Source organism: Diabrotica virgifera, chromosome 10, assembly GCF_917563875.1.
Source record: "Diabrotica virgifera virgifera chromosome 10, PGI_DIABVI_V3a".
In the NCBI taxonomy this organism is placed as follows: domain Eukaryota; kingdom Metazoa; phylum Arthropoda; class Insecta; order Coleoptera; family Chrysomelidae; genus Diabrotica; species Diabrotica virgifera.
Genome location: NC_065452.1, coordinates 26,070,043 through 26,096,398, shown reverse-complemented (window position 1 = coordinate 26,096,398; position 26,356 = coordinate 26,070,043). Strand labels below are relative to the sequence as shown.

The 26,356-nt window shown below is 33.0% G+C and overlaps 1 protein-coding gene across 5 annotated transcripts in view; it reads left to right on the top strand.

Moving 5' to 3' along the window:
- LOC114342253 (trithorax group protein osa) overlaps positions 1–26,356 on the top strand; it is a 449,443-nt gene that overhangs the window by 399,321 nt on the left and 23,766 nt on the right. For 4 of the 5 annotated variants that reach the window (XM_050663326.1, XM_050663324.1, XM_050663323.1 and 1 more), the window contains one exon: positions 8,877–9,155. The exons of the other annotated variant lie outside the window; for it this stretch is intronic. In XM_050663326.1, coding sequence (XP_050519283.1) covers positions 8,877–9,155 — 279 coding nt within the window. The remainder of the gene's footprint in view (positions 1–8,876; positions 9,156–26,356) is intronic. 5 annotated transcript variants of the gene reach the window in all.

Genomic DNA, 26,356 nt, shown 5'->3' with positions numbered 1-26,356 from the left:
CTTCTTTTTTATCGGTTATCAATACGATGTCATCAGCGTACCTTAGGTGGTTCAAGCGTCGTCCATAAATTTTTATACCTTTTTCTTCCCATTCTAATCTTTTAAAAATATCTTCCAGAGCCTGATTGAAAAGTTTCGGTGATATTGTGTCACCCTGTCTCACGCCTTTATTTATTTGAATTTATTGTGTTCCTTCGTATACTTTAATTATTGTTGTACTTTAACAATTATTGTTGTTGTGGCTTCTTTATATAATATATATATGAAATAAACGAAAAGATTTCTCTCGTATACAAAAGAAATCTTCTCCGGTAGCAGAAGTGAAAATGTGAATTTCAAAGTCTTGATAAAAGACGATGAAACGGCAAAAGATACTACTTTGTATCACAGATTTGCCTACAAAGCCACGTGTATTCACTACACATTCGTCAATTACGGAGGAACCGTGATATGAGAGAATCAGCGATTGCATTTTATTACACTCTGAACACCACCGATATCCTACACGTGTTTCAATCCATATCAGGGATCATCAGGAACATCTAGGTGGATGTTCAAAGCGTAATAAAATGCCTTAAGCCTTCCTGGTTTAATAAGCTAACCAGACTTCAGTACACTAGGTACGACATCTATATGAAATAAACGAAAAGATTTCTCTCGTATACAAAAGAAATCTTCTCCGGTAGCAGACGTGAAAATGTGAATTTCAAAGTCTTGATAAAAGACGATGAAACGGCAAAAGATACTACTTTGTATCACAGATTTGCCTACAAAGCCACGTGTATTCACTACACATTCGTCAATTACGAAGGAACCGTGATATGAGAGAATCAGCGATTGCATTTTATTACACTCTGAACACCACCGATATCCTACACGTGTTTCAATCCATATCGGGGATCATCAGGGACATCTAGGTGGATGTTCAAAGCGTAATAAAGTGCCTTAAGCCTTCCTGGTTTAATAAGCTAACCAGACTTCAGTACACTAGGTACGACATCTATATGAAATAAACGAAAAGATTTCTCTCGTATACAAAAGAAATCTTCTCCGGTAGCAGACGTGAAAATGTGAATTTCAAAGTCTTGATAAAAGACGATGAAACGGCAAAAGAACTTTTGCAAAAATGAACCTAGGGCTTTAAAATTGCATGAAAAATTGAGTCAAGTAGTCCTTATAATGCACAAAAAATTTCAAGACTATTCGTCAATTAGTTTAAATTTTCTTAATTTGTTTATCCCAAAGAGCTTTTTTTGCACTGCTATTTCTCAGAAAATAATAATGATACAGCAATTTTGAGGTTCCACCACATGAAAGAAGAAGATCCATGTTTTCAATATATTTAATAAAAAAATCAATAACAGTCATTTATATCATTGCAAAACATTTTACTAAAGTGGAGTCATTTTTGACTTATTTATCACAACTTTTAATGACCTAATAGAATCAGTATGTTGTACTGATCACTCCTAGTCCCACCATCCAAAAGAAAGACATTTCTGTACCTAAAGAAGTGAAGGAACTCATAGCTCTAAAACGAAAAGCAAGAGCTAGATTACAACGCACGCAAGCCCTTGTTGACAGAACAGTGTACAACCGAGCCAGTAGTCGACTAAAAGCAAAAATTAAAGAACTGCGTGAAAGTTCATTTAATGAATATTTGAAGGGTCTTAACCGAAGTGATAACTCCATCTGGAAACCATGCAAATTCAAAAACAAGCCTCAAATGCAGAATTCTCCTGTACGTGACTCCAGAAATCCTGCAGCTATATGGGCAAGAAGCGATAAAGAAAAGGCTTCACTATTTGGTGCATACTTATCCAATGTATTCACACCGAATTGTGATGTAGTTGATGACGAAATAGCTAGACATCTCTCAAATATCCCAAACAACATACCCGCAACCAAACAACTTTCTGTAAAGGAAGTTCAAAATGAACTAAACTTCCTAAATCCAAGAAAATCTCCAGGGATCGATAAAGTAACCTCCAAAATGTTAAAGGAACTGCCACGCAGAGGAGTCATACTCATGATGTACATTTTCAATGCTATCCTGAGACTAAACTACTGGCCGACGCAACTCAAAACAGCAGAAATAATTTTAATACTGAAGCCAGGCAAAAACCCAAACGAAGTTTCATCTTATCGGCCAATCAGCTTATTGCCAGTTATGTCAAAACTACTAGAAAGACTCATACTTCAAAGAATAAATAAGGAAGTACTCCCTGAGGATTGGATTCCATCACACCAATTTGGTTTTCGACAAGGCCACTCAACAGTTCAGCAAATACATATAATAACACATTCAATAAATTTAGCAATAGAACAAAAACAATACTGTCCTTCAGTATTCTTGGATGTTAGCCAAGCCTTTGACAAGGTTTGGCATGATGGACTTTTATACAAAATATCTAAAATCTTTCCACTATTTTTCAGACAGTTTCTTGTAAAAGTGAATGATGAATATTCGCAAAATTCCCAATCAAGGCCGGAGTTCCGCAAGGCAGTGTCCTGGGTCCCATTCTGTATGTATTATTCACATCAGATATTCCTACGTCTCCACACACTCTCATAGGAACCTTTGCGGATGACACCGTCATCTTAGCAATTCACCAAGATCCAGTAGAAGCTTCCAACATCCTACAAAATGACTTAGCAAACCTAGAAAATTGGGTAAAAAAATGGAAAATTAAGATAAATGAGGCTAAATCCGTCCATGTCAACTTTACTACAAGAAAAGATCAGTGTCCAGCACTATACATAAATAACAAAATTATTGCTAAAAACAACTCTTTCAAATACCTCGGCATACATCTAGACTCTAAACTTACTTGGAAAGTGCACATAACAAAGAAGAGAAAACAAATAGACATGAAAGTCAAAGAACTCTACTGGTTGATAGGTAGAAAATCAAAACTAAGTTTGGAAAATAAACTGCTGATATACAACACCATAATCAAACCAATATGGATGTATGGTATCGAAGTCTGGGGATGTGCAAGCAAATCTAATATTGCTATCATCCAAAGTAGCCAGTCAAAAATACTACGCATCATGATCACAGATGCACCTTGGTTCGTGTCGAATTTAACATTACATGAAGATCTGAAGCTTCCATTCATCACAGATGTCATTAAAGATAGGTACAACAAACACCACGAGAAAATGGAAACACACCCCAACGCAGTATTACAGCCGCTAGTACAAGCTCCAATTGCCAGAAGGTTGAAGAGATTATGACCAGCTGACATGAAGACTATCTAGGACTCCTTCATTGAAGGGAGTCCCTTCACGCCAATGAGGGGCCCAGCTCCCAAGCCAACACTTTAACTTATAGGATGCTAATGTATTCGGATTGTTAAATAAAGCATAACAAAAAAAAATTTGACTTATAAATAATTTGGATAACTTTGTTAATATTGACTGTAGACTAAATCAACTTTTTTATTTGTAAAGCTGATATTTTTACACAAATTTTCACAAAAAAAATTCGCCTAGATCAGTTAGGGTCAAAGTTAGCCACTTTTTTTTATTTAATTCACAGCTTCATCCCAAATACCTACGGTATCAAAAGGAATGAGCTCTGGTGGGACTTTTTCCGTGTTATCGAGCCCTAGGTGACTAGATACGCCGAGTATCCCCCAAAAATTTTCGTACGCATCTGGACGCCGAGAGTTGTACAGCTTTTTGCATGGTCTTATACAGGGTGTTAGTAAATAAGTATGAAAAATTTTAAGGGCTAATTCTACATGAAAAATTAATACCAGTTTGCTCTATAAACATATGTCCGCAAATGCTTAGTTTCGGAGATATGGGGTGTTGAAATTTTTATTTCAAACTGCCAATTTATTTATTGCTCTAAGACCAGTTGAGCGATGAAAATGAAATTTGGTGAGTTTTAGGAGGTAATTATTATGAATTTTTTGACATACAATTTAGAATTTTGTATTCATCATTAGCGCGCCTACGGGCAATGGTCTGAATTTTTTTAAAGAAAAAAATAGCACGCCACTGAGATATTTCGAATTAAAAATTATTTTTAAATTCCACATCTAATTTATGATAAAAAATCTTTCTTGCCTTTTTTTCATATGATGCACCGTTTTTATATAGAAAAATAAAACATCTTGGCGCGTATTTTTCATTTCTGAATACATCATCAAGAACTATCCAATAGGGCTTTTCATTCAGTCATTTGTTTCGAGCTTCTGTCATGTGTCACATAATATTAATATATCTACGTCATACGTTATTGGTATATACAATGATACAAAGCAAAGACGTAAGGCGTAGATATATTAATATTATGTGACACATGACAGAAGCTCGAAACAAATGACAGTCGATGAAAAGCCCTATATAATAATACTATACTAGAACAATAACAGAAAATGTTATAATCAAGAAAGCCACTGCGCATCCGCTAGGAATAATATTCTAATTCGGATTTTTTGCACAATCTTACTCAAAAAGGACCCCTTTTAACAATTTGCATGTTGCCAGGACCAAAAGTTGGTCAAAAATTTTTTAAACGGTTTTTTTTTTGTTTTTTTCCTAAAATTTTTTTTTTGCGTGGAACAAATTTTTTTTAGGTTTTTGGATCATTCCAAACAGATCAGGTCTTTAGTGACTTTTCTCTAAAGTTGATAGTTTTTGACATATAAGCGATTAAAAATTGAAATTCTGCCAAATCGGCCATTTTTAATCCTCAAAAACTATGTGAAAAACTGAAAATTTGAATGTTGCCAAGGTAGGTAGATATTCTTTAAACATCGATTGATGAAATACCGAAGAGTTTTTTACAATACAATATTCAAAACTCCTTTGTTTTTTAATTGCTAATCAAGCGTGCGCGACACTATTTTCCACAGTTGCATGTGTAAACAGTATGGTGCAAATGAAAGGAATAAATTAGTTATTTCGTAAGCCGGTGACTTTAAGGAAAAATCCCGAAACAGGTCGATTTTTATTTTTAAGTTATGATATTGTGGCATATATGGTATACTAGTGACGTCATCCATCTGGGCGTGATGACGTAATCGATGATTTTTTTAAAGAGAATAGGAGTCGTGTGCTAGCTCATTTGAAAGGCTCTTCAATTCTCTATTCAGTAATATAAACATTTACATAATTATTTATGCAGGGTGTCCAAAAAATTTTTATTAATTTAAATTATTTGACAAATTGATAAAAAATTAAATTACTGGACACCCTGTATAAATAATTGTATAAATGTTTATATTACTGAATAGAGAATTGAAGAACCTTTCAAATGAGCTAGCACACAACCCCTATTCTTATTTAAAAAATCATCGATTACGTCATCACGCCCAGATAGATGACGTCACTAGTATACCATATATGCCACAATATCATAACTTAATAAAAATCTACCTGTTTCGGGATTTTTCCTTAATGTCACCGGTTTACGAAATAACTAATTTATTCCTTTCGTTTGGAGTTTTGAATATTGTATTGCAAAAAACTCTTCGGCATTTCATCAATCGATGTTTAAAGAATATCTACCTACCTTGACAACATTCAAATTTTCAGTTTTTCACATAGTTTTTGAGGATTAAAAATGGCCGATTTGGCAGAATTTCAATTTTTAATCGCTTATATGTCAAAAACTATCAACTTTAGAGAAAAGTCACTAAAGACCTGATCTGTTTGGAATGATCCACAAAACCTAAAAAAATGTTGTTCCATGCAAAAAAAAATAATTTTAGGAAAAAAACAAAAAAAAAACGTTTAAAAAATGTGGTCCTGGCAACATGCAAATTTGTTAAAAGGGGTCCTTTTTGAGTAAGATTGTGTAAAAAATCCGAATTAGAATATTTTTCCTAGCGGATGCGCAGTGGCTTTCTGGACTATTACTAATAAGATTTCAACTAGGTGCAAAGCTGCAAGAAATGTTTAAAATGATCTCCTTTACAGATAACAGAAGAATTTTATATTCATCATTGGCGCGCGTATGGGTAATGGTCTGAATTTTTTGAAGAAAAAAATAGTACGCCACTGAGATATGTCAAACTAAAATTCATTTTTGAATTCCTCGTTCAATTTACGACAAAAATCATTCTTTCCTTTTTTCATACGAGGCGCCGTTTTTATACAAAAAAATTAAACATTTTAACGCTTACCAAGTATTTGAGGTAGTTTCCATATGCATAGAAACTTAGTTCAAATACTTTGTAAACGTTAAGATGTTTAATTTTTTTGCATAAAAACGGCGCCGCATATGAAAAAATGGCAAGAAAGATTTTTTGTGGTCAATTGAACGAGGAATTCAAAAATGATTTTTAGTTTGACATATTATCTCAGTGGCGTACTATTTTTTTATTCAAAAAATTCAGACCATTACCCGCACGCGCGCCAATGATGAATATAAAATTCTTCTGTTACCTGTAAAGGAGATCATTTTAAACATTTCTTGCAGCTTTGCACCTAGTTGAAATGGTATTAGTAATATTTTCTGTTATTGTTCTAGTTTAGTATTATTATATTGGATAGTTTTTGATGATGTATTAAGAAATGAAAAATATGCGCCAAGATGTTTTATTTTTATGCATAAAAACGGTGCATCATATGAAAAAAAGGCAAGAAAGGTTTTTTATCATAAATTAGACGTGGAATTTAAAAATAATTTCTAATTCGAAATATCTCAGTGGCGTACTATTTTTTCTTTAAAATAATTCAGACCATTGCCCGTAGGCGCGCCAATGATGAATACAAAATTCTTAATTGTATGTCATAAAATTTGTAATAACTACCTCCTAAAACTCACCAAATTTCATTTTCATAGCTCAACTTGTCTTAGAGCAATAAATAAATTGGCAGTTTGAAATAAAAATTTCAACACCCCGTATCTCCGAAACTAAGCATTTGCGGACATATGTTTTTAGAGCAAACTGGCATTAATTTTTCATGTAGAATTAGCCCTTAAAATTTTTCATACTTATTTACTAACACCCTGTATACCCATAATTATAGGTATTATTGCTGGTATTTTTCTAAAGTACCTCGTATAAATCCTTACTTTGTCAACGGTACAAAAACAACTTAATGTTTTTGTAGGGGTCCTCATATTATTATTTGTTGCCTATCTTTCGTGCTAGGTTTCAGTAGTACTCTACATTTATTTAGTGGTTAATGTAGTATATATTTATATACCAATAAATAATTAGTAATAATAAAAGATACTTTAGTGTCGTATTCGATATGAATCGATTTGATTACTATTACAATTTAGACGGATTGACAGAATGTTTTTACCAGGATCGTTTTTGTGAATATAATTGCGGTATGTTTGCTTTTTGTTAAGATTTTATTAAATTGTTTACAATTGTTTTAATTACATTAATTTTTTCAAGCTTTTTTCTTTATTCTTCTTCTTCTTCTTTTTGTATAGACATGACTGTCTGTTTTTTTTTTCAATGTGCCTCTAGTAAGTTGTCGTTTCATGGTTTTCGTGGTCTTACCACTGATCGTTTCCCTATTGAGAAACCGTCTCTCGCTGTCCTGACTACTCTGTTGTCATTCGGCTTATGTGGTCATTCCATTCTATTCTTCTGTTTCTTACCCAGTTATTAATGTTATCCACCTTGCATCTCCTCGTATAATCTGTACTTCTAGCTCTGTCCCATAGAGTATAGAGTTTTACCATCGATTTTTCGAAGGGTTTTCATCTCCGCTGTTTCGAGCAATCTTTTTGTTCTCTCTGTGTCGGCTCGTGTTTCTGCCGCGTATGTCATTATTAATTGGTCTGATGACTGTTTTGTAAATTCTGCCTTTCATTTCTTTTCCGATGTTTTTATTTCTATTTACTTGATCTTCCACTTCTGTTTCGAGCCTTCCGTAGCTAGATAGTGTGATGCCTAGGTATTTAAACTCCATCACTTGTTTTATTGTCTGACCTTCCAGCTCCAATTTTTTCTCTATTGACTGGCGTATTTATGAATTAAAAGAATATTGTCTTTCATAAAAAAAAACCTATTATATTTTAGTTACAAATTTTTAATGTCATTTGTTAAATTAAAAGTTTATTATTTATTTGTCATCGATTTAACGTAAATGAAAAGTAATAAGTAAGTTCATCGCAAAGAGTACTTACAGGCGGCAATTTTCCAATGACAGCTCACGAGTCTTCTTCTACCTATACTTTCCAGATGGCATCATCATTGTGGTAATTCTCGCTGTATTGCCTGGTGTCCAGAAAAGCTACAAAAAACTCACAGTACACTGCTCTAGGAACAACCAAGAAAAAATAGTGAAAAAATATAACCATATCTGTAATTTTTCTTTGTATAGTGATCATTGTATCGCATACCTAGCTAGATGCATAGGTTGAAGCTTCTGATTTAAGCTGCTCATCTGCATTCTGTAAGTACTCTTTTTAGCCTTCATGATGCATGTTCATTACAGTTCAATTCAAACTGGTTATTAATAATAGCCAGTTTGAATTGAATTTAATTTTAATCACAGACATACAACCATAAAGATGATTGTAAAAAGTTGAAAATTTTAATTATGCTAGTGATTCATATCGCAGTTCTTGCCTAATCTATCTCACCAGACATCATTATAATATAGAATACCTGAATATTTTAAAATACCCTAAAATTTCTCACAAGTTTGCATTCCCTTTGGGGTTCGACCCTTCAAAGTGATCTCATCTCTACTGAAATATAATTTTTTAAATCTTCAAATTCTGCCAAACTTAGCCTCCTGAACTTTGTTGATATACGCATTGTGCTGGCACTACGAAAATAATGCTTCCACTTATTTCCATTTGTATTTTTTGTGACTGTTTGTCCGAAACCCCGTTTTTCCCATATATCCTATTTTTTTAACGAAGAATTTTTTCTTTTTATCAGGTGTGAATCATCTGAACAGTGCAACACCTGGAGGACCCAGTCCTGCAAGCGGGGCTGCAGATAACGTGAGCGTTTCCAACCCCTTCGACGATGTATCCCCAAGTCCGCCTCCAAGGGGTGGTCCATTTTCTGGTGGACCGCATCCTTCGTATCCATCGGGGACACCTCCACGGCCTTCAGGTCAAAATTACTCCGGACAACCCGGATACCAGTATCCAGGCCCTGGACCAGGTTCGGGTGCACCTCCAGATCAGTATTCTCCTTATCCTTCTGGTTCAGGTATGTAGCTTATCTATCTTTTTTTCAATTCCAGTTTTTTCTTAAAATGAGACTCGGATATAATAAAATTCAGATTTCAGTTAATTCAAATGTTCTTGCAATTTCTAATTTTCAAACTGGCCCAGTCTTTTTGACCCATTTCATTTATAACCTACTTTTTTGTTACAAAATTAAAATGTCATAATATCTTTAAAATATATCGCACCTCCGCTCAAAGAGTGTCATAAGTCAAAAAAGCAAAGTTTCAAGAAAACGACGCGGGACGTTTAAAGTTTGTCCTATAACATTTTCGGGTTTAATTCAAAAACTATTAAAATTAGAATAATAACTATTTTAGTCAGTTCCAATGGTTTTTGAAGCTCTATAAAATAGCGTATTAAGTATGTATATTGTAGATGTATTAAAAATATTAAAAAAAAAATTATTTTTTTTTAGTTGTGACACTATACAGATAAAAATAACGAAAAATCTACGAAATATTATTCATCAAAAGTGAAATATTATTATCTGGTTAACAGACTTATACTTTTTAATGATGTAACTTTAAATACAAGTAACAGCATTAAACACAAAATACTGCAAAAATAAAGATAAATAAGTGATAAATGTGTCACTTTTCTTGAGCACATGCGCAGATTGTTTTGAATAAAGTAATCACATATACATACTGTCTTAACTCGACAAACGACGCTTTATACACATCTTAGATGGACAAATGCTTTGCACAAGTCGATATGTGACATTGTTTGTGTTCGGTGCGTGGTTGATTTTGGATAATCGTATAATGACACTAGTGTTATCTAACGAGAAATACTTGACCCATAGACGTGACACTTTGTGAGATAGGAGTTTATAGTTTTATTAAACTGTTAGTGCAATAAAACCGATTTTAAAATTTTTTGAGTTATGACACTCTTTGAGCGGAGGTGCGATATGTTCTAAATACATTTTATATAAACTTAGATAATACTAGTTTTTAATCAACAAGATTAACGACCAAGATCTGAAAATAATTAAAATGCTTTACTGGAATCAGACCGCAAATCTCAGAGTTGAAGATGAACACACCGAAGACGTGAAAATGATGCGTGGAGTGAGACAAGGCTGTATTTTGTCTCCTATAATCTTCAATCTCTACTCTGAAAGAATATTTATCGAAGCTTTGCACGAAACTGAAAAAGGTATTCTACTAAACGGGTATGGGTATTAGGGTGGTTCAAGATCTTATGTGAAAAACTCAAGTTGAATGTAAAAGCCAAGGGACCCCCCAATTCTTTTCTAATTGATAAAAGAAGTAAGGAGCCAAAATATGAAAGCCGTAAGTCACTTGGAAGGCAGTGCTCAATACTGTTTAAATAATGAAAACGGGAATATTTTTATCGATTTTTGAAAAAATTACAACACATGATAGGATACAAAAACTTAATTTATTTCTTTATTTTACATTGGAACCCATCTTTAAAATAAGTACATTTTATAGTCAAGACCATAATAAAAATGAACTCTTTAAATTTTGTCTTTGGAAATGGATGGTTTCTGTAGGCTTTCTAGAACAGGGGTCTTCGTTGGCTCAGTCGGGACTTGTTTTCGATTAGCCTCTACAATCTGCAGTAACAGCTGTTTTTCATCCTCATCATTTGTTATGAGTTTGTTAAAATCTTGAAATACTTTTACACCTCGTTCTGCAATGTCCTTGACCACTTTGATTTTATTTACTGTATTTTTTTCCTCTTTAAACTGTGGGTCCTGTTCCCATTCACTTGGGTGCTTGTTTAAAAAGCTTTGCATAATGTTTAGCTTAGTAAACAACAACATTGTTCTACTATTACCAAAATCTGCCAATTCACATTTATCACTTAGGAAATCAGCATTTCCTCTAATCATCCTTGGCGGTGCCGGGACAGACATCTTATTCACTATGCTCACTTTGTTTTCAAGGCTCACTTTATTGGAAAAAAGTGATAACCCGATCATTTCGTCAGATAGGTACCACAAATGTGGCTGCAAGGCTTTTTTGATAGTTTTAGCTATATCTTCATCAATGACGCTGTATTTCCCAGCCTATTTCCAAAAAGTTAGGTCGTTGGAAGCTGCATTGGCGCTAATTGGAGCCTCAACCCAGTTTTTCACATACAAAAGTGCACCGAAACGGATAAATCTGTCCAAGTTTTCTTTTTCCTTGTTTGTGAGATGGTAAACTCCTTCACATAGGAAAAGGTACAACTTATATACATAAATAAGCTTAGCCATCCACCGAGCGTGGTGTATAGGCCCAGGTGCTCTCCAGTGAATTTTTTCTATTGGTTGTCCCAATACCAACAGCGTCAGTTCAATAAGTTCTAGGTAGTCATCTCGAGGCTGGTCTTTCTTAATAAGATAATGTAGCAAGGACTCGATGGCACTGTTTTTTAACTCAGCTTGTCCAGGGGGAAAAATTAATGGTGTGTAATCTGATCGATCAACTGCATTCCATGATTACTTCAGCCTTTTAAATATGGGAATTTCAGGAGAGCTTGAAGGTTCCAAACACAATGCAAATACTTTGCTCAAAATGATTTCCATTATGTGATGGCGACACGGCAACCATAGAAGTTCTTTATTCAGCTTATTTTCAAGGAAAGTGCATGCACCACTCTTAAGACCAGTATTGACGGCTGTTGTATCAAAGCCCATACCAATGACTTTATCATCGAGATCCCATGTTTTAAGAGTTTTATGTACTGCATCTCCAGTGTTCAAACCTGTTCCACTAGCCAGTTTTGGCACCACCAAAAGTTTATCATTTCCACTAGCATAGGAAACTAGCACTGGCAGTCTATCTACCTTATGTGAACCTAAATTATCGGGCAGGATTTTGCTGTCAAAATGAACAACAATGGGTTCTTTGATGTCTACGTTTGATTTAATCTCTGTTGAAAAATTCTGTTTTGCTGCTTCTCGTTTCCTTTCTACAGAACTTCTTGAAAGCGGTAATTCCGCAGGATCATGTCCAAATATTATTCATGTCAAATACCCGAAAGTAACAAATATTGTATGTTTTATAACTCCTTTCCACTCCGGTACCCTCACGTTGAAACTGCTGAAAATGTTTAATATCAACTGTAATAAAGAGATCAACAGCTTTGTTAACTTTTGAATCCTGACAAACAAACAAACAAACATTTTCTAAACTTGAACTGTTTTACGAAAATTTACGAAAACTAAATGTTGTTGAGCACTACCTTCCATATGTTCTGGAGTGTTAAGATTTGGCATAGATTATTCTTTTATTAGATATAACAAAATGGGAGGGTCCCTAGGTCCCTAAGAAAAACTTGAGTTTTTTGGACCACCCTAATGGGTATAGGCTAAACAACAAAATCACGTATTAGGCAGGCTGCACATCAAAGAAACATGAAACGTAAATTACGTTTCATGGAAATAAACCACTGCTAAACAAATATATGTCCGGCCATTTATGAAACTCTCCGAAAATAAAAATGTGTCATGAGCATGAATCACACTCGTTTCATTGGTAGGCGGACTTTGAGATTTGTTTAGCAGTGTTTTCTTTTCATGAAACATGTTTTTCGTTTCATGTTTCATGTTTTTCGTTTCATGTTTCTTTGGTGTGCGGCGTGGCTTACACTCAACAATATAAACGCAATAGAAATGTAAAGAAGACAAAGCTTCTGCTCATTAACAAGAAAAATATGAACGTCAAATCTACGTCAACCAAACCCATGTAGAAAGAGTGACGCACTTTAACTAACTTGGCTCCATAATAAATGAAGAATGGACCAACAACCAAGAGATAAGATATATACAGGGTGAGGCAGATAAAGGGCCTACTAGAAATATCTAGAGAACTAAAGGCAACAGAATCATGAAAATTTTAATTAAGGGGTTTTGAAGAGTCATCTATTTAATGAAAATATTTTCATCTATTTGCTACTTCCGGTTATACCGGAAGTTACTTATAACTTCGTTTTTTTAAATGGGACACCCTATATATTTTTACATTTTTGGTTTCTCTTCGATGTCTTCTTTCTTAAAATATGAGGTTTTGTAATGTTATACAGGGTATTTTAAAAGATAATTACGTTTATTTATTAATTTCGTAGCAACATTCACACCCTGTAAAATTGTAGTAGTTTGACATCTAAAACTCTACTTACGTTCAAATGATTTTTAATATAGTCTACTATTGTTAAGAATCATTAGTACATATAGCTAAATTTTTAATTTTAGTATACAGGGTTGGTCGAAACTCGGAATGAGTATTTTCTGAGTTTTCTTAAATGAAACACCCTGTATTTTAGTATTGCAATGAAATGATATTTTATGGTACTTTTTTATTTCTTAAGCATTCCCTATACCTAACTGTTTTAATTTGTACTTAATTGTTAATCGCACCAACAATCTTAACTACGTAGGTATTTTGATAGCTAAACCATTATTGGTAATTTTAAGGATCAGTCTGGATTAATATGTATTTATTTCAGAAAAATTATTTGTGATTGCATTTTTTCACGGCCAACCTAATAAAAGTTTACGTATTTTTTGTTGCAATTAATGTTTAGCTTGAATCACCAATCACTCACAAATTAAAGCAATTATGTATAGGGAATACTTATAAAATAAGAAAGTACCATGAAATATCATTTCATTACAATACTAAAATACAGGGTGTTCCATTTAAGAAAACTCAGAAAATATTCATTCCGAGTTTCGACCAATCCTGTATACTAAAATTTAAAAATTAGCTATACTATTGATTCATAACAATAGTAGACTATATTAAAAATCACTTTAATGTAAGCAGAGTCTTTAATGTCAAACTATTACAATTCTACAGGGTGTGAATGTTGCTACGAAATTAATAAAAAAACGTAAATATCTTTTAAAATACCCTGTATAATATTACAAAACCTCATATTTTAAGAAAGAAGATATTGAGAAAAATCCAAAAATGTAAAAATATACAGGGTGTCTCATTTAAAAAGACGAAGTTATAAGCAACTTCCGGTATAACCGGAAGTTGAAAAGAGATAAAAAATATTTTCATTTAATAGATCATCCTTCAAAACCCCTTCATTCCAATTTTCATGATTCTGTTGCCTTTAGTTCTCGAGATATTTTTAATAGGCCAGTTATCTGCCTCACCCTATATATGAGGGATCCGGCAGTAAAAAATGGTAAGGCGGTAAGAAGTTTTGAGTTTTGAAGTGTTGAATTTTGAAAAAAATTTTCTCAGATTATGATGCATGTTAAAACTAGCTGAATATGTTGTTAATACGTAGGCAAAATATGAAAAACAAAATATTTTTTTATAATGAAAAATTAGAAAAGTATGAAAATATGAACTACAACTTAACATTGTTTACCTAAAATATTTGAAATAGTTTAACGTAACGTGTTAAGTGGTGTTAACTTAACATAATTTGGTAGGTACTAGAAATTTATATTAAATTTAGATACCATTTGTGGTAAACAGCTGGAATCAATTCCCAAAATGATTTTACATCTTTCAGGTTTTCTAAAAAGTTTAAATAAAAATAATAATATAGCGCTGAAGAGAATATATTTTCATGTTTGCAAGTAAAAAATGTTAAGTTTTTATGCAAAGTGAACGTGGATGTAAACGATGTTAAGTACATCCTTTACCATTTTTTGAATGAATCACTAATTGAATCTCACTATGTCTTCTCCTTCCATTAGATTTCTTATTTCGTGATTCATCAGAATTCGTATTTCTCCTTGATCTGTTTTAATTGGACCATGTATTCTCCTCATAATTTTTCTTTCTATTATTCTCAGTTTTTCTTCATCTTTTTTTGTAAGGCACATTGCTTCTGCTCCATAAGTGATGACTGGTCTAATTGCTGCTTGTTTTCTTGCTCAGGTTTTTATCTTTAAGTAGCTTGTGGTATTTCCAGAATGCCCTATTCCCTGCTTTAATTCTTTCATTTATCTCAATGCTTCTTCTGTTTTGACCATCTACTATCACTCCTAAGTATTTAAAGCAGTCAACCCTTAGGAATACATTATCACTTATTCTTATTTCTTTTATTCTATTTATTTGGTCTTGATTTCTCGTACTTGTTAAGTATTTTGTTTTTTTCTGGTTAATTATTAACCCCTTGATTTTTGCCTCTCTTGTCAATGTTAGCAATGTATCTTCTAGACTTCTCTTGTCGCGGGCTATCAATCCTAGGTCATCTGCATACCCTATTATTTGTGTAGAGTTTTGGATTATTGTCTTTTTTGTTAGCCCTGTGTTTCTAATTACTCCCTCCAAGGCTATATTAAAGAGAGTTGTCGATAGGCTGTCACCTTGTCTTAGCCCATGTTCTATGTTGATATTCTTTGTTTCACCATCCACTGTTTTAACCTTTACTGTTGAGTCCTTCATTGTCATTTTGGTCAGTCTTATTAATTTTGCAGGTATATTCATATTTTTCATTTCTTTTAATAGCTGTTTTCTGTAGATGCTGTAGAAAGCCTGTTGGAAATCAATAAACATGTGCAATTCTATGCCATGTTCGTAACTTTTTTCGATTGTTTGTGTTAAAACGTGGATTGCATCGATTGTTGATTTCCTTTTTCTAAATCCCTGTTGATACAGTCCTCGGTTTTTTTCTGTGTATCTGGTTAGCCAATTTCTTATAATTGTTGTCATGATCTTATATGTTGTATTTAATAGCGTGATTGCTCTATAATTGCTGCAAAGCGTTGGGTCTCCTTTTTTAAAAACTGGTATAATGAGTCCGTTCTTCCATTCTTCAGGCATGTATTCCTTTTCCCAAATATTGACCATTAATTTATATATACGGTTTAGAAGGTCATCTCCTCCATTTGCAATCAATTCATTGCTCATCCGGTCCTGGAGTTTTGTCAGATTTTAGTTGTTTTACTACTTCTATAAATTCTTGGTAGGTAGGTGCATCTTCTTCTTCATCTCGGTTATCTGTTATATCTTCTTCTTCTGCGTCGATTGCTTGGTTGCTTGTATTTATATCTTTAAAGTGATTTTCCCAATCTTTTTTGCTTATTTTGCTGGTCACTTTGTTACCGTTATATTGTTGTTTTATGTATTCAAACAATTTTTTGTTGTCTTTATTATTTGTTTCAATCTCTTGCATTTGATCTGAGATCCATGTCTCTTTCTTCCTTTTATAAAGTTTGGCCGCTTCTCTCTTTTTTTTTGGTATTGTTCTCTTTCTTCTTGTCCGCTATCTTCAAGCCATTTGTTTCGCGCCAGCGTTTTAAGTTGACTTTGGTATCGACATTCTTCGTCAAACTATTCTTTGTTTTTTTTCTTTTCTTGAGGTCCTATGGTCCGCTCCGCAGCCTCTATCATGCTCATTTTTATATTTGTCCATTCCTCTTCTACGTTCGTGCCATCGTACCTCTTCAGTTTTTGTACTAGTTTCTCTGAATACTCTTGTTTTATTTGTTATTCGAATTTTCAGGTCCTTCTTGATTTACATGGCTGTGTATGCTTGGCCTGTTACCTTGGAACAATTTTATGTTGTTACTACACTTTCAAATATTTCTTGGTCACCAATGATAACTTTCATCCTGCATTGTCAACTAGAGTATTAGTGTTTTTCTTATTATACATGCCAGGAACTTTACGGTCTTTCTTAGGAATATCGAACATGGCATGCTTCTTTTCTAATTCTTCCATTTCTTAACATCAATGCGCCGTCCACTTTTCTTTATCTGCTCATATTTTTTATTTTATTTCTCTTTGGTGTTTTTTCCCTATTCTTCTGCTTAAGTGCGATGTCACATTATGCGTTTTGACCGGATGCGGTGAAAACGCATCCGTGAAAGCGCGTCACGATGACTCAGAAATTTTGAAAAAGAAATTGTTAGCAATTTCTGTATTGGAAGCGGAGGGAATGTTGGCAGAATCAGTGAATCGCCAGTTTTTATAAAGCATTTCTTCAACAAGATCTATTGGTCTAAGAGCTCAACGTTTTCGAGAAAGTATTCTAAGACAGCTGATTCTTTAATATATTGTTCCCTATGCTTCCTCGAACACCATACCGGCCATCTGGCTGCTGATTAGTGCTGATACAGGTTGCGTCCATTACTGCGCAGCACACCTGTACAGGTAAATACAAAATCAGGGTGATTGATTAGTGTGATAAAGCTCAGTAGATCCGCTATAGTAATAGATAGCAATAAAAGTTAATAACAAAAATTGTAGCCAACTTTGAGCTTCACATTACAAAATTAGTTAGAATGTTACAGGGTGTTCGATAACATAGTACTGCCGTGTTTAGCTTAAAAGTGGTATCTCCAATTGTGTGCCAAATGGAGTTATGATGTTATACATATTAACCTTGACATTATACATCATGTTTCTTAACTTAAAAGTTGTAAAAGCTTATAAAAATATATTGTTAAAAAAATTGTGGTATGTACAACAAAACAGCGCAGTAATAGTCTTAAACGTGGTATCTACTATTCCTTAGCTAGTTAGTGGTACGTTCTCAAAATTCTGTACATACCACTTTTAAGACGAAAAGTAATTCACCGGCTTATGAATGCGCGCCTAAAAATGCAATGTTTGTTTTCATTTGATTTAAATCAAAGCAACAAGTGTGTTAGTGTGTCGTTCTACCTAGTAAATTTGCTTGTTATAATTTTGTTTTTACCTAGAAGTGGGCACAGTTTAGGTAAGTGGTACTTTAATCTGGATTCTATTTAAGTTTTATACAGAAAAAGTTTAACAGAATTATTTATTGTATCGAATTATATAGAAAATTTGAGATTAGGTACTACTAATGTACAAATTTTATGCAATAGTTTTATTTTACAATAAAAATAATGTTATAGGCGAATTTATTAATTAGCAGTACAAAAATTTTGTTGCTTTAACGTATTTTGTGGAGACCTTCTTTATATTATTTTTCAATCTGCAATAATTATCACAAAACTTTTATTGGAATTTTGATAATTAGCCTTACTTCCCTTTTAAAGAAAAAAAAATTGTGCCAACCTATATTAATTCCAGGCTCTTCTTTTTTATAGGAAGAATGTTTGGAAGTAGCAATAGTAGAGCTAAAAACATTCTTGAAAGGGTAACCAAAGCTAGTGATTACTCAAAAAGTAATATTGGTTGTGAAAAATCCAAAGAAAAGCTGATTATTTTGGATGCACCGTCCCCACCTTGTGATGCAACTTATTCAGGTAATATCCTTCATAGTGGCCAAAAACAGTTGGTTGTGACCGAAAACATTTTTAAAACCCAAAACCCAGACAATGTTTCGAAAACACATCATTAGAACCAGTATCTTCTAACGAGTTGCGTACCCTCAATAATGAAACTCCTTTAATTGGTATTGCTTATGGAGATCAATTAGCTCAAACGACCATCTCTTCTACTCACCATCACGAACAAGCTGGCTCAATAAATTCTAATTCTCTCTCGTATGAAAACAACTTTGACGTGAATACAAATTTTTCTGAAAAGCCTAGTTACAACGCATTGCAGACGCAAGTTCTTAACGAACTATCATGTTATGATATAAATTTTCTTGCAATAGACAGAAAACAAGAATTATTAAAGCCAGTAGTTTTCAATGACCCACAGACACTCAATAATGAAACTTCTGTGATTGGTATTGCTGATGGAGATAAATTAGTTCAAACAAACATCTCAGCCAACCATCATGACATACAAACTGACTCAATAATTTATAATTCTGGCTCACATGAAAACAACTTTGAAATGAATATAAGTTCTTGTGAAAAACCTACTTGCACCGCTCTGCAGCCACTAGTTATTAATAATAACGAACCATCTACTAGTTTTAAAATTTTCCATCGAACAGAGAATGAACAGGAATTCGACGATTTTAGTCCAGACGATTCGGTAAAAGACCCCGAGTACACCAATGATTCATTGCATTCACTGTCAAGTGATGATGATAGTGAAGTTCAACTGGATTTAAAAAAAAGTCAACAAATACTACACAAAGTGAGGTAACAGACTATACGAAGAAAGGTGAAAAAAGAAAGCGAAAGCGATACGAAGAACCATTATCGGTGAGGAAAGCAAAAAAATCTGAAGATATTAAAACCAAATACTTTATAAAACCTCTTTGCAGCGAAAGATGCCAAAAAAAAATGTACTTTTATACACTGCGCGTCATAGAAAACGGGCATCCTAAAAAATGGGTCATTTTTGATGTCACGTATCTCCTAAATATGTTGTGCGATTTAAGTGATTTTTTGAATATGTTATAGCCTTATTCTTTGTCAATATCCCTGTAATAATATTTTTGCTAAACAGGTAAATTTTCATTGTATACCGGGTGTACGAATCAAACTGTGTTTTTTTCTCAAAGTTCGCAACACCCTGTGGAATATTCTAGCTTTTATAAAATACTGAAATTAAATCCCAATTATAGCCTCAGGTTTTCTTAACATTCTGTTTTTTGATTCATTCGCTTATGTTGAATAATACAAAAGTTATGTACTTTAACAACTAAGCATGCTCTTTATCAGTACAGGGTGTTTCTAAAGAAGTATGACAAACTTTAAGGAGTAATTCGGCATGAAAAAATAATGACAGTTTGTTTTATAATCGTATGTCCGTATGTGCTTCGTTTCCGTGATACGAGATGTTAAATTTTTTCTCATAAGCTGACGATTTATTTATTCCTTTAAAACCGATAGAGATATGCAAATGAAATTTGGAGAGTTTTAATACGTAGTTATTGCACATTTTTTAACATACCATTAAGAAGTTTTATATTCACCATTGGCATTTATATGACTGATCATATTACCCGTGTGCACGCCAATGGTGAATATAAAATTTTTAGTTGCATGTCAGAACATGCGCAATAACTATCTCTTAAAACCTACCATATTTCATTTGCATATCTCAACCGGTTTTAATGCAATAAATAAATCGTCAGTTTGTAAGAAAAATTCCCGTAACTCGGAAACCAAGCATTTGCGGACATATGTTTATAGAGCAAAAGGTGATTCTTTTACCCCTTAAAGTTTGTCGCACTTATTTAGAAACACCCTGTACTGATGAAGACCATGGCTAGTTGTTAAAGTACCTAAGTTTTGTATTATACAACCTAAGCGAATGATTCAAAAAAGAGAATGTTAAGAAAACCGGAGGCTATAGTTGGGATTTAATTTCAGTATTTTATAAATGCTAGAATATTCCACAGGGTGTTGCGAACTTTGAGAAAAAAAACACAGTTTGATTCGTATACCCGGTATACAATGAAAATTCACCTGTTGAGCAAAAATATTATTACAGGGATATTGACAAAGAATAAGGCTATAACATATTCAAAAAATCACTTAAATCGGACAACAGGTTTAGCCGATACGTGACATCAAAAATGACGCATTTTTTAGGGTGCCCGTTTTCTATGACGCGCAGTTTATTTACAGATGACGAAAGAAAAAATATAAATAAACAATATTGGCAAATGCCATTTTCTGAGAAGAGAAACTTTGTTTCTAGTTATGTAACATCTTCAGATATTAAACGTCATAGGTGTCCGGAGTCTAGAAGGAGCAAGTCACTTAAATATTTCTTCAAGTGTAGTTCTGGGGAAAAAGTACAAGTTTGCAAACAATTTTTTATATCGACATTGGGATACAGTAAAAATAATGATCGAATACTACAAGACTTCTAAATTTTTTGAAAAATGAGAACTTTAAAAATGGAGGGCTTTTTACCAAAAAGAATAAACCAATAAGAGGTATCACTGAAGAAAGAAAGGCCAATATTATTAAAACCTTATCTTGTTTAATGCCAGCAAAGAGGCTTACATTTTGGGAAAATTTTCAAGTTAACAACAAGGCCACTGATTTGCTAAGCAACGTAGAAGATTAAAAAAAATATCCGTTGTAGTTATTTGCAAAATAATTATTCAATTTTATTTTCAAATTTATTTCTTTTGTATACTAACGTTACGTACATGTTTTTTTTCTTTAACAACATGAATAAACAATTTATATGTACTCGTTTACATTTTTTTCTCCTCCTGCTTTATATCTATAAAATAACAATTATGATTTTTCTTAACTTAAAAGTGGTATCTTCACTGGCAGTACGTTACCACTGTTAATAATATAAATTATTCTTGACTTGAAAGTGGTATCTACCATTTTTTAAATAAAAACCAAAGATAACTACTTTTTTTTATTCAGTGTTTAAATCTACCTATTACTAAATAAAATGTATCATAGTATCACATAATATAAATTTACATGGGGTCGGAATGTGCTTACAACTTTAAACCCCTTTTTCTCAGTTTCATAATTCTGGCAGATACCACTTTTAAGCAAAGCACGGCAGAGTAGCAGACCAAACTTTTGGTTTTTTAAATGGAATACCCTATTATCTTATATTCGAAATCTTCTTATCTTCCCCATCACAAAAATATAAAGGTTTGTTATGTTATACAGGGTATTTACAAAGTTATAACCAATGTTCTATGAAAATCGTAATAAGTTCAGCTCCCTGTAAAAATAAAAATAAGCACAACAGCAATGGTTTATTGGTGCCATATTTTTTTGTAGATTGTCAAAAATTTTAAAAAGGGTTGATATTGCTAATTTTCTTTATATCGAATACAGAGTGAGTCAAAACGCAAGTACATTATTTTCTCAGTAATTTTAAATAAAACACCCTAATTAATAACTTCTGAAAAATGAAAATATCTCGAAATCTAACAGATTTAGTCATTGGGAATATTATACAAAAATTAAAGTACGGTAATGGTACTTTTCGATAGTGATATAAAATACAGGGTGTTCCATTTAAAATTTCTGAGAAAAGATTGTACTTGCGTTTTGACTCGCCCTGTATTCGATATAAAGAAAATTAGCAATATCAACAATTATTCTAAAAATTTTCACAATCAACAAAAACAAATGGCACCAATAAACCATTGCTGTTGTGCTATTTTTTTTGCACAGGGAGTTGAATTTGTTAGGATTTTCACAGAAAATTGGTTATAACTTTGTAAAAGCCCTATATAACATAGCAAACCTTTATATTTTTGTGATAAGGAAGTTAAGAATATTTCGAATATAAAATAAAATATAGGGGGTTTCATTTAAAAAAACATAAGTTTGGTCTGCCACTGTGTTATCGAACACCCTGTAACATTCTAACTAATTTTGTAATGTAAAGCTCAAAGTTGGCTTCAATTTTTGTTATTAACCTTTATTGCTATCTGTTACTATAGCGGATCTACTGAGCTTTATCACACTAATAAATCACCCTGTATATGAATTTAAATTATTTTAAGACGAAAATTTTTTTTTGTCATTACCTTTTAAACCGTAGTAACCTAGTTGAGTCCTAGAATTTATAATCCGTATTTCTAATAGCCGAGTTGAGTCCCGAAGATGGGTAAATTGAGTCCCGTGTCTACCTGGGGCTTAGTCGGTGTACGTAATGATTTCTAGGAATTAGAAAACAACAATTTATTTTAGAGCATATAATTTTATTACAAAAATGTATACCTACAATATTTAAAAAAGCAATATAAGCTAGAATTACATGGTAATTCACTTATTTAACTATTCTAAATTTTTCACCTACACTTTTGAGGTAATCAAATTTTGATATTAATCTATTATTTAATTTTAAAATTTGTTCATCTACAAATTTTTTTGATGTAAGGGTTTGTGCAGAATAATTTTTTTTTACTTTTTTTTGTACACTTCTTGTACACTTAACATACGTTTCACTTTGAAAGTCTATTAAAACTGTTAAAAATTGAAAAATATGAGGATGAGCAAAATAAAATGACGAGTTAAACCTGGAATGAAAACTCTCACATGCGTTCGTCGTCCGTTGTAAACTGCTTGACATCTCCGCCCATATTTCTGGCGGAAACTTAGCCGATTCTGAGACATAATTATCGACCAGATAGTCCGCAAATTCTACTATTCTATGATTTTGTGGCTGTATTGATGATAAAGCTTCAACAAAACAATCTCCTACATCTTCTGGGTTGAGAAATGGCATTCCAAAGCAGTATGTTAAATATTTTCCTACATCACTCTCTTTGTCTTTGTATAAGGATGTTAAACCTAGTGCCTAAATTTTGCGCCACCTGAAAAAAGAAAAAAACATTAGAATTACAACAGTATGACATATGGAAAATAAGTAAAAAACACCGGAAAACAAAAAGCATAATACACATCATCATCATCATCAAAAATACAATTCAAATACTCGTATGTTAAATATGACTACTTATCAGAACCAGGAAAATTACAACAACGTGGCATATGGGAAATCAGTAAAAAACACCAAAAAACAAAAAGTTTACATACACATTATCATCATCATCATCATCAAAAAAAAGATTCAAATATGTCAAATATGACTACTTATCAGGACCAGGAAAATTACAACAGCGTGGCATATGGGAAATCAGTACAAAAAAAACCAAAAAACAAAAAGCACACATACACATCATCATCATTCAAAAAAGGATTCAAATATGACTACTTACCAGGATTGTCCTAAATGGAATCGGCAGCCCTTCAATGAAACATTAGTCCAAACTTCAGTGACACTTTGCTGAATTGCTTCTTCAAAATCTGCAAATACCGTTCTTAAAGCGAGTTTTTTATTACATTTGTCAACTTGTTCTGTTAGGTATTTAAGTACCAGTGTATATGTATGTTTTTGTTTATTTGGCAATAAGAAGAAAACCAAAGGTATATAATGATCTTCTTTTAGACCATGGATGGAGAACATTTGCTTAAAAAACTTTGGGCAATATTCAAAAGTTCCATCTATATAAATGGTGTCCAAATCTGCTAAAAATTCTAAATTGCTGCTACAGGAAAACATAGTAATTTGGTTTTCTATGTCGTTCACCATTAGAAAATCCTCGTTTTTGTTGGTTTTCACTGGAAATGTTTTTAATATATCATGAGTTTCCTCCATACTTTTTGGTAATTTAGGCAGAAGAGATCGTCGGGCGTTATACATATTTTTTCGAACCATTGCCACGTCTTTGGTAGTCAAGGTACTAATGTCTCCATTTCGTAATTCCTTTTGCAAAATTTTAATAGGTCTTTCACCGATGTCTTTACGGCCTTTCGTTTTAAGGAGTTACTTAACAATTGACGGTTAAGTGCATCTTCGTTTAATTCGCTATGGTTGTGTTCATCCCGAATTTCCGTCACTACGTTGTTACCTTGGGTTTTTAAAAATGCTTTACATTTTTCTCTCGTCTGCGCACAACACATCCAACGCTTGTCGTTATTCTTTAAATATTTGTGAAAACGATATTTGAAGCCATTTAACACAATCAATTGTTTTCCTTTTCCACTAAGAACAATTTTCACTGAACTCATTTTGGCAATCAACTTAACACCGTATCGTATACAGATAGATCGCACCATACTAAATATCTTGTAGGATATTGCTTTTTTATATTTGATTACCATAAATGCATAACCAATAAAATCATTTCATTCCTCTATTGTTATTCCAGGTAATAACAATATTTCTAAACATGCTTAAGTACAAATTAGAAAGTACTTACAAATTAGAAAGCTATTAAAAGGTAATTAGAAGGATTACGATGCCCGGGACTCAATTCGACCATCTAAATATTTTGACCCTTCTTAATTCAGGTATGTGGGACTCAATTTACCTATGCCCTTTTAAACCACAGAAATGTCTGACAATTATAATTCATATTTCTAATAATGTTTAAAAAGTAATGTCAAAAAATTTTTCGTCTTAAAATAATTTTAAATTCGATATATTTACCTGTACAAATGTGCTGCGCAGTAATGAACGCAACCTGTATCAGTAGCCAGATGAACGGTACGGTGTTCGAGGAAGCATAGGGAATAATATATTAAAGAACCAGTGGTCTTAACCCGGGAGTAGTCGCGCTCACGTCTGTAACGTGAACAGTCGCGTGTTAGATTTCATCTCACAATACGAATTTACAACAAATTTTCGTTTTATAGTATTTTTATTTACTTGATATGTTAGAAATATTATTTCTAACAATTATTAAATCTAATTGGCTCTCCCCAAAGCCATGAATTCCACAAAAAGAAGAATAAAAAATACCTACGCATTACTACACCCTTCCTCGAGGCACTTACGAAATTTTTTCAAAATTGCAAAATTTATCGCGAAAGTTATCGCGAAAAAGGATAAAATGTGAGACTCTATCTAACGGCGCGACTACTCGCGCCTACTCGCGCCGGTATGACCCTTTCAACAGAAAAATGCTCTATTATGTTTTTTACCAGGCATAGACTACGTGCACCAGAGAGATTAACTCTGTGTGGGCGTACCTTGTCGGTAGTTAAAGAGTTTAAGTATTTAGGTATCATTGTTGACACCAAGTTACTATGGTCGAGTCACATACGTCACTTAATAAACAAATGTGAGAAAGGCTATAATTTGCTTAGGTGTGTAACAAATCGAAGTTGGGGCGCAGCTACTGGTATAGCTTTATTGTTTTATAGAGCCTATGTGCGGTCTATCATTGACTATGGATGTTGTTTATACGGATCTGCTTGTAACACCAATTTAAACAAAATAAACAGAGTTCAATATAAATGTCTTAGAACTTGCATAGGTGGAATGATATCATCACCGGTGAAAGCAATACTGGCAGAATGTAATGAATTGCCTTTGGATTTGCGTCGGCAGCTATTATCACAAAAATATCTCTTAAAACTAAAATCCTTAGAGTCAAACATGATCAACAAATTAAGTGATATTGCAAAAGAAGATTTAACAAACCGCTTTTGGAAAATAAAGAATTCTCCTCCACTGGCAGAAGCTTTCGTTGAGACCAATGCTGATCACATTTCTTTTGGTAAAAATAAAACATTGTTTATGTATACCATACCCTATAGATCACTAATAAAACCACACAGAGTCATAATACCCAATTATACAGAATACCATCATATAAATCACACCCTTCTAAAATCCATATTAGGTGGATTAGTCAATAAGCCATTTATATATACAGATGGATCAAAAACAAAACACGGAGTTGGTTGTGGAGTTTTTATCCAAAATACAAAACAATCATTTATGTTTAAATTACCATCAATATGTAGCATATATACTGCTGAACTTATAGCAATTTGGAAGGGCATTACTTGGTTAACATCAAATAATTTACGAGTTGGAGTAATACTAACTGATTCTAAGTCTG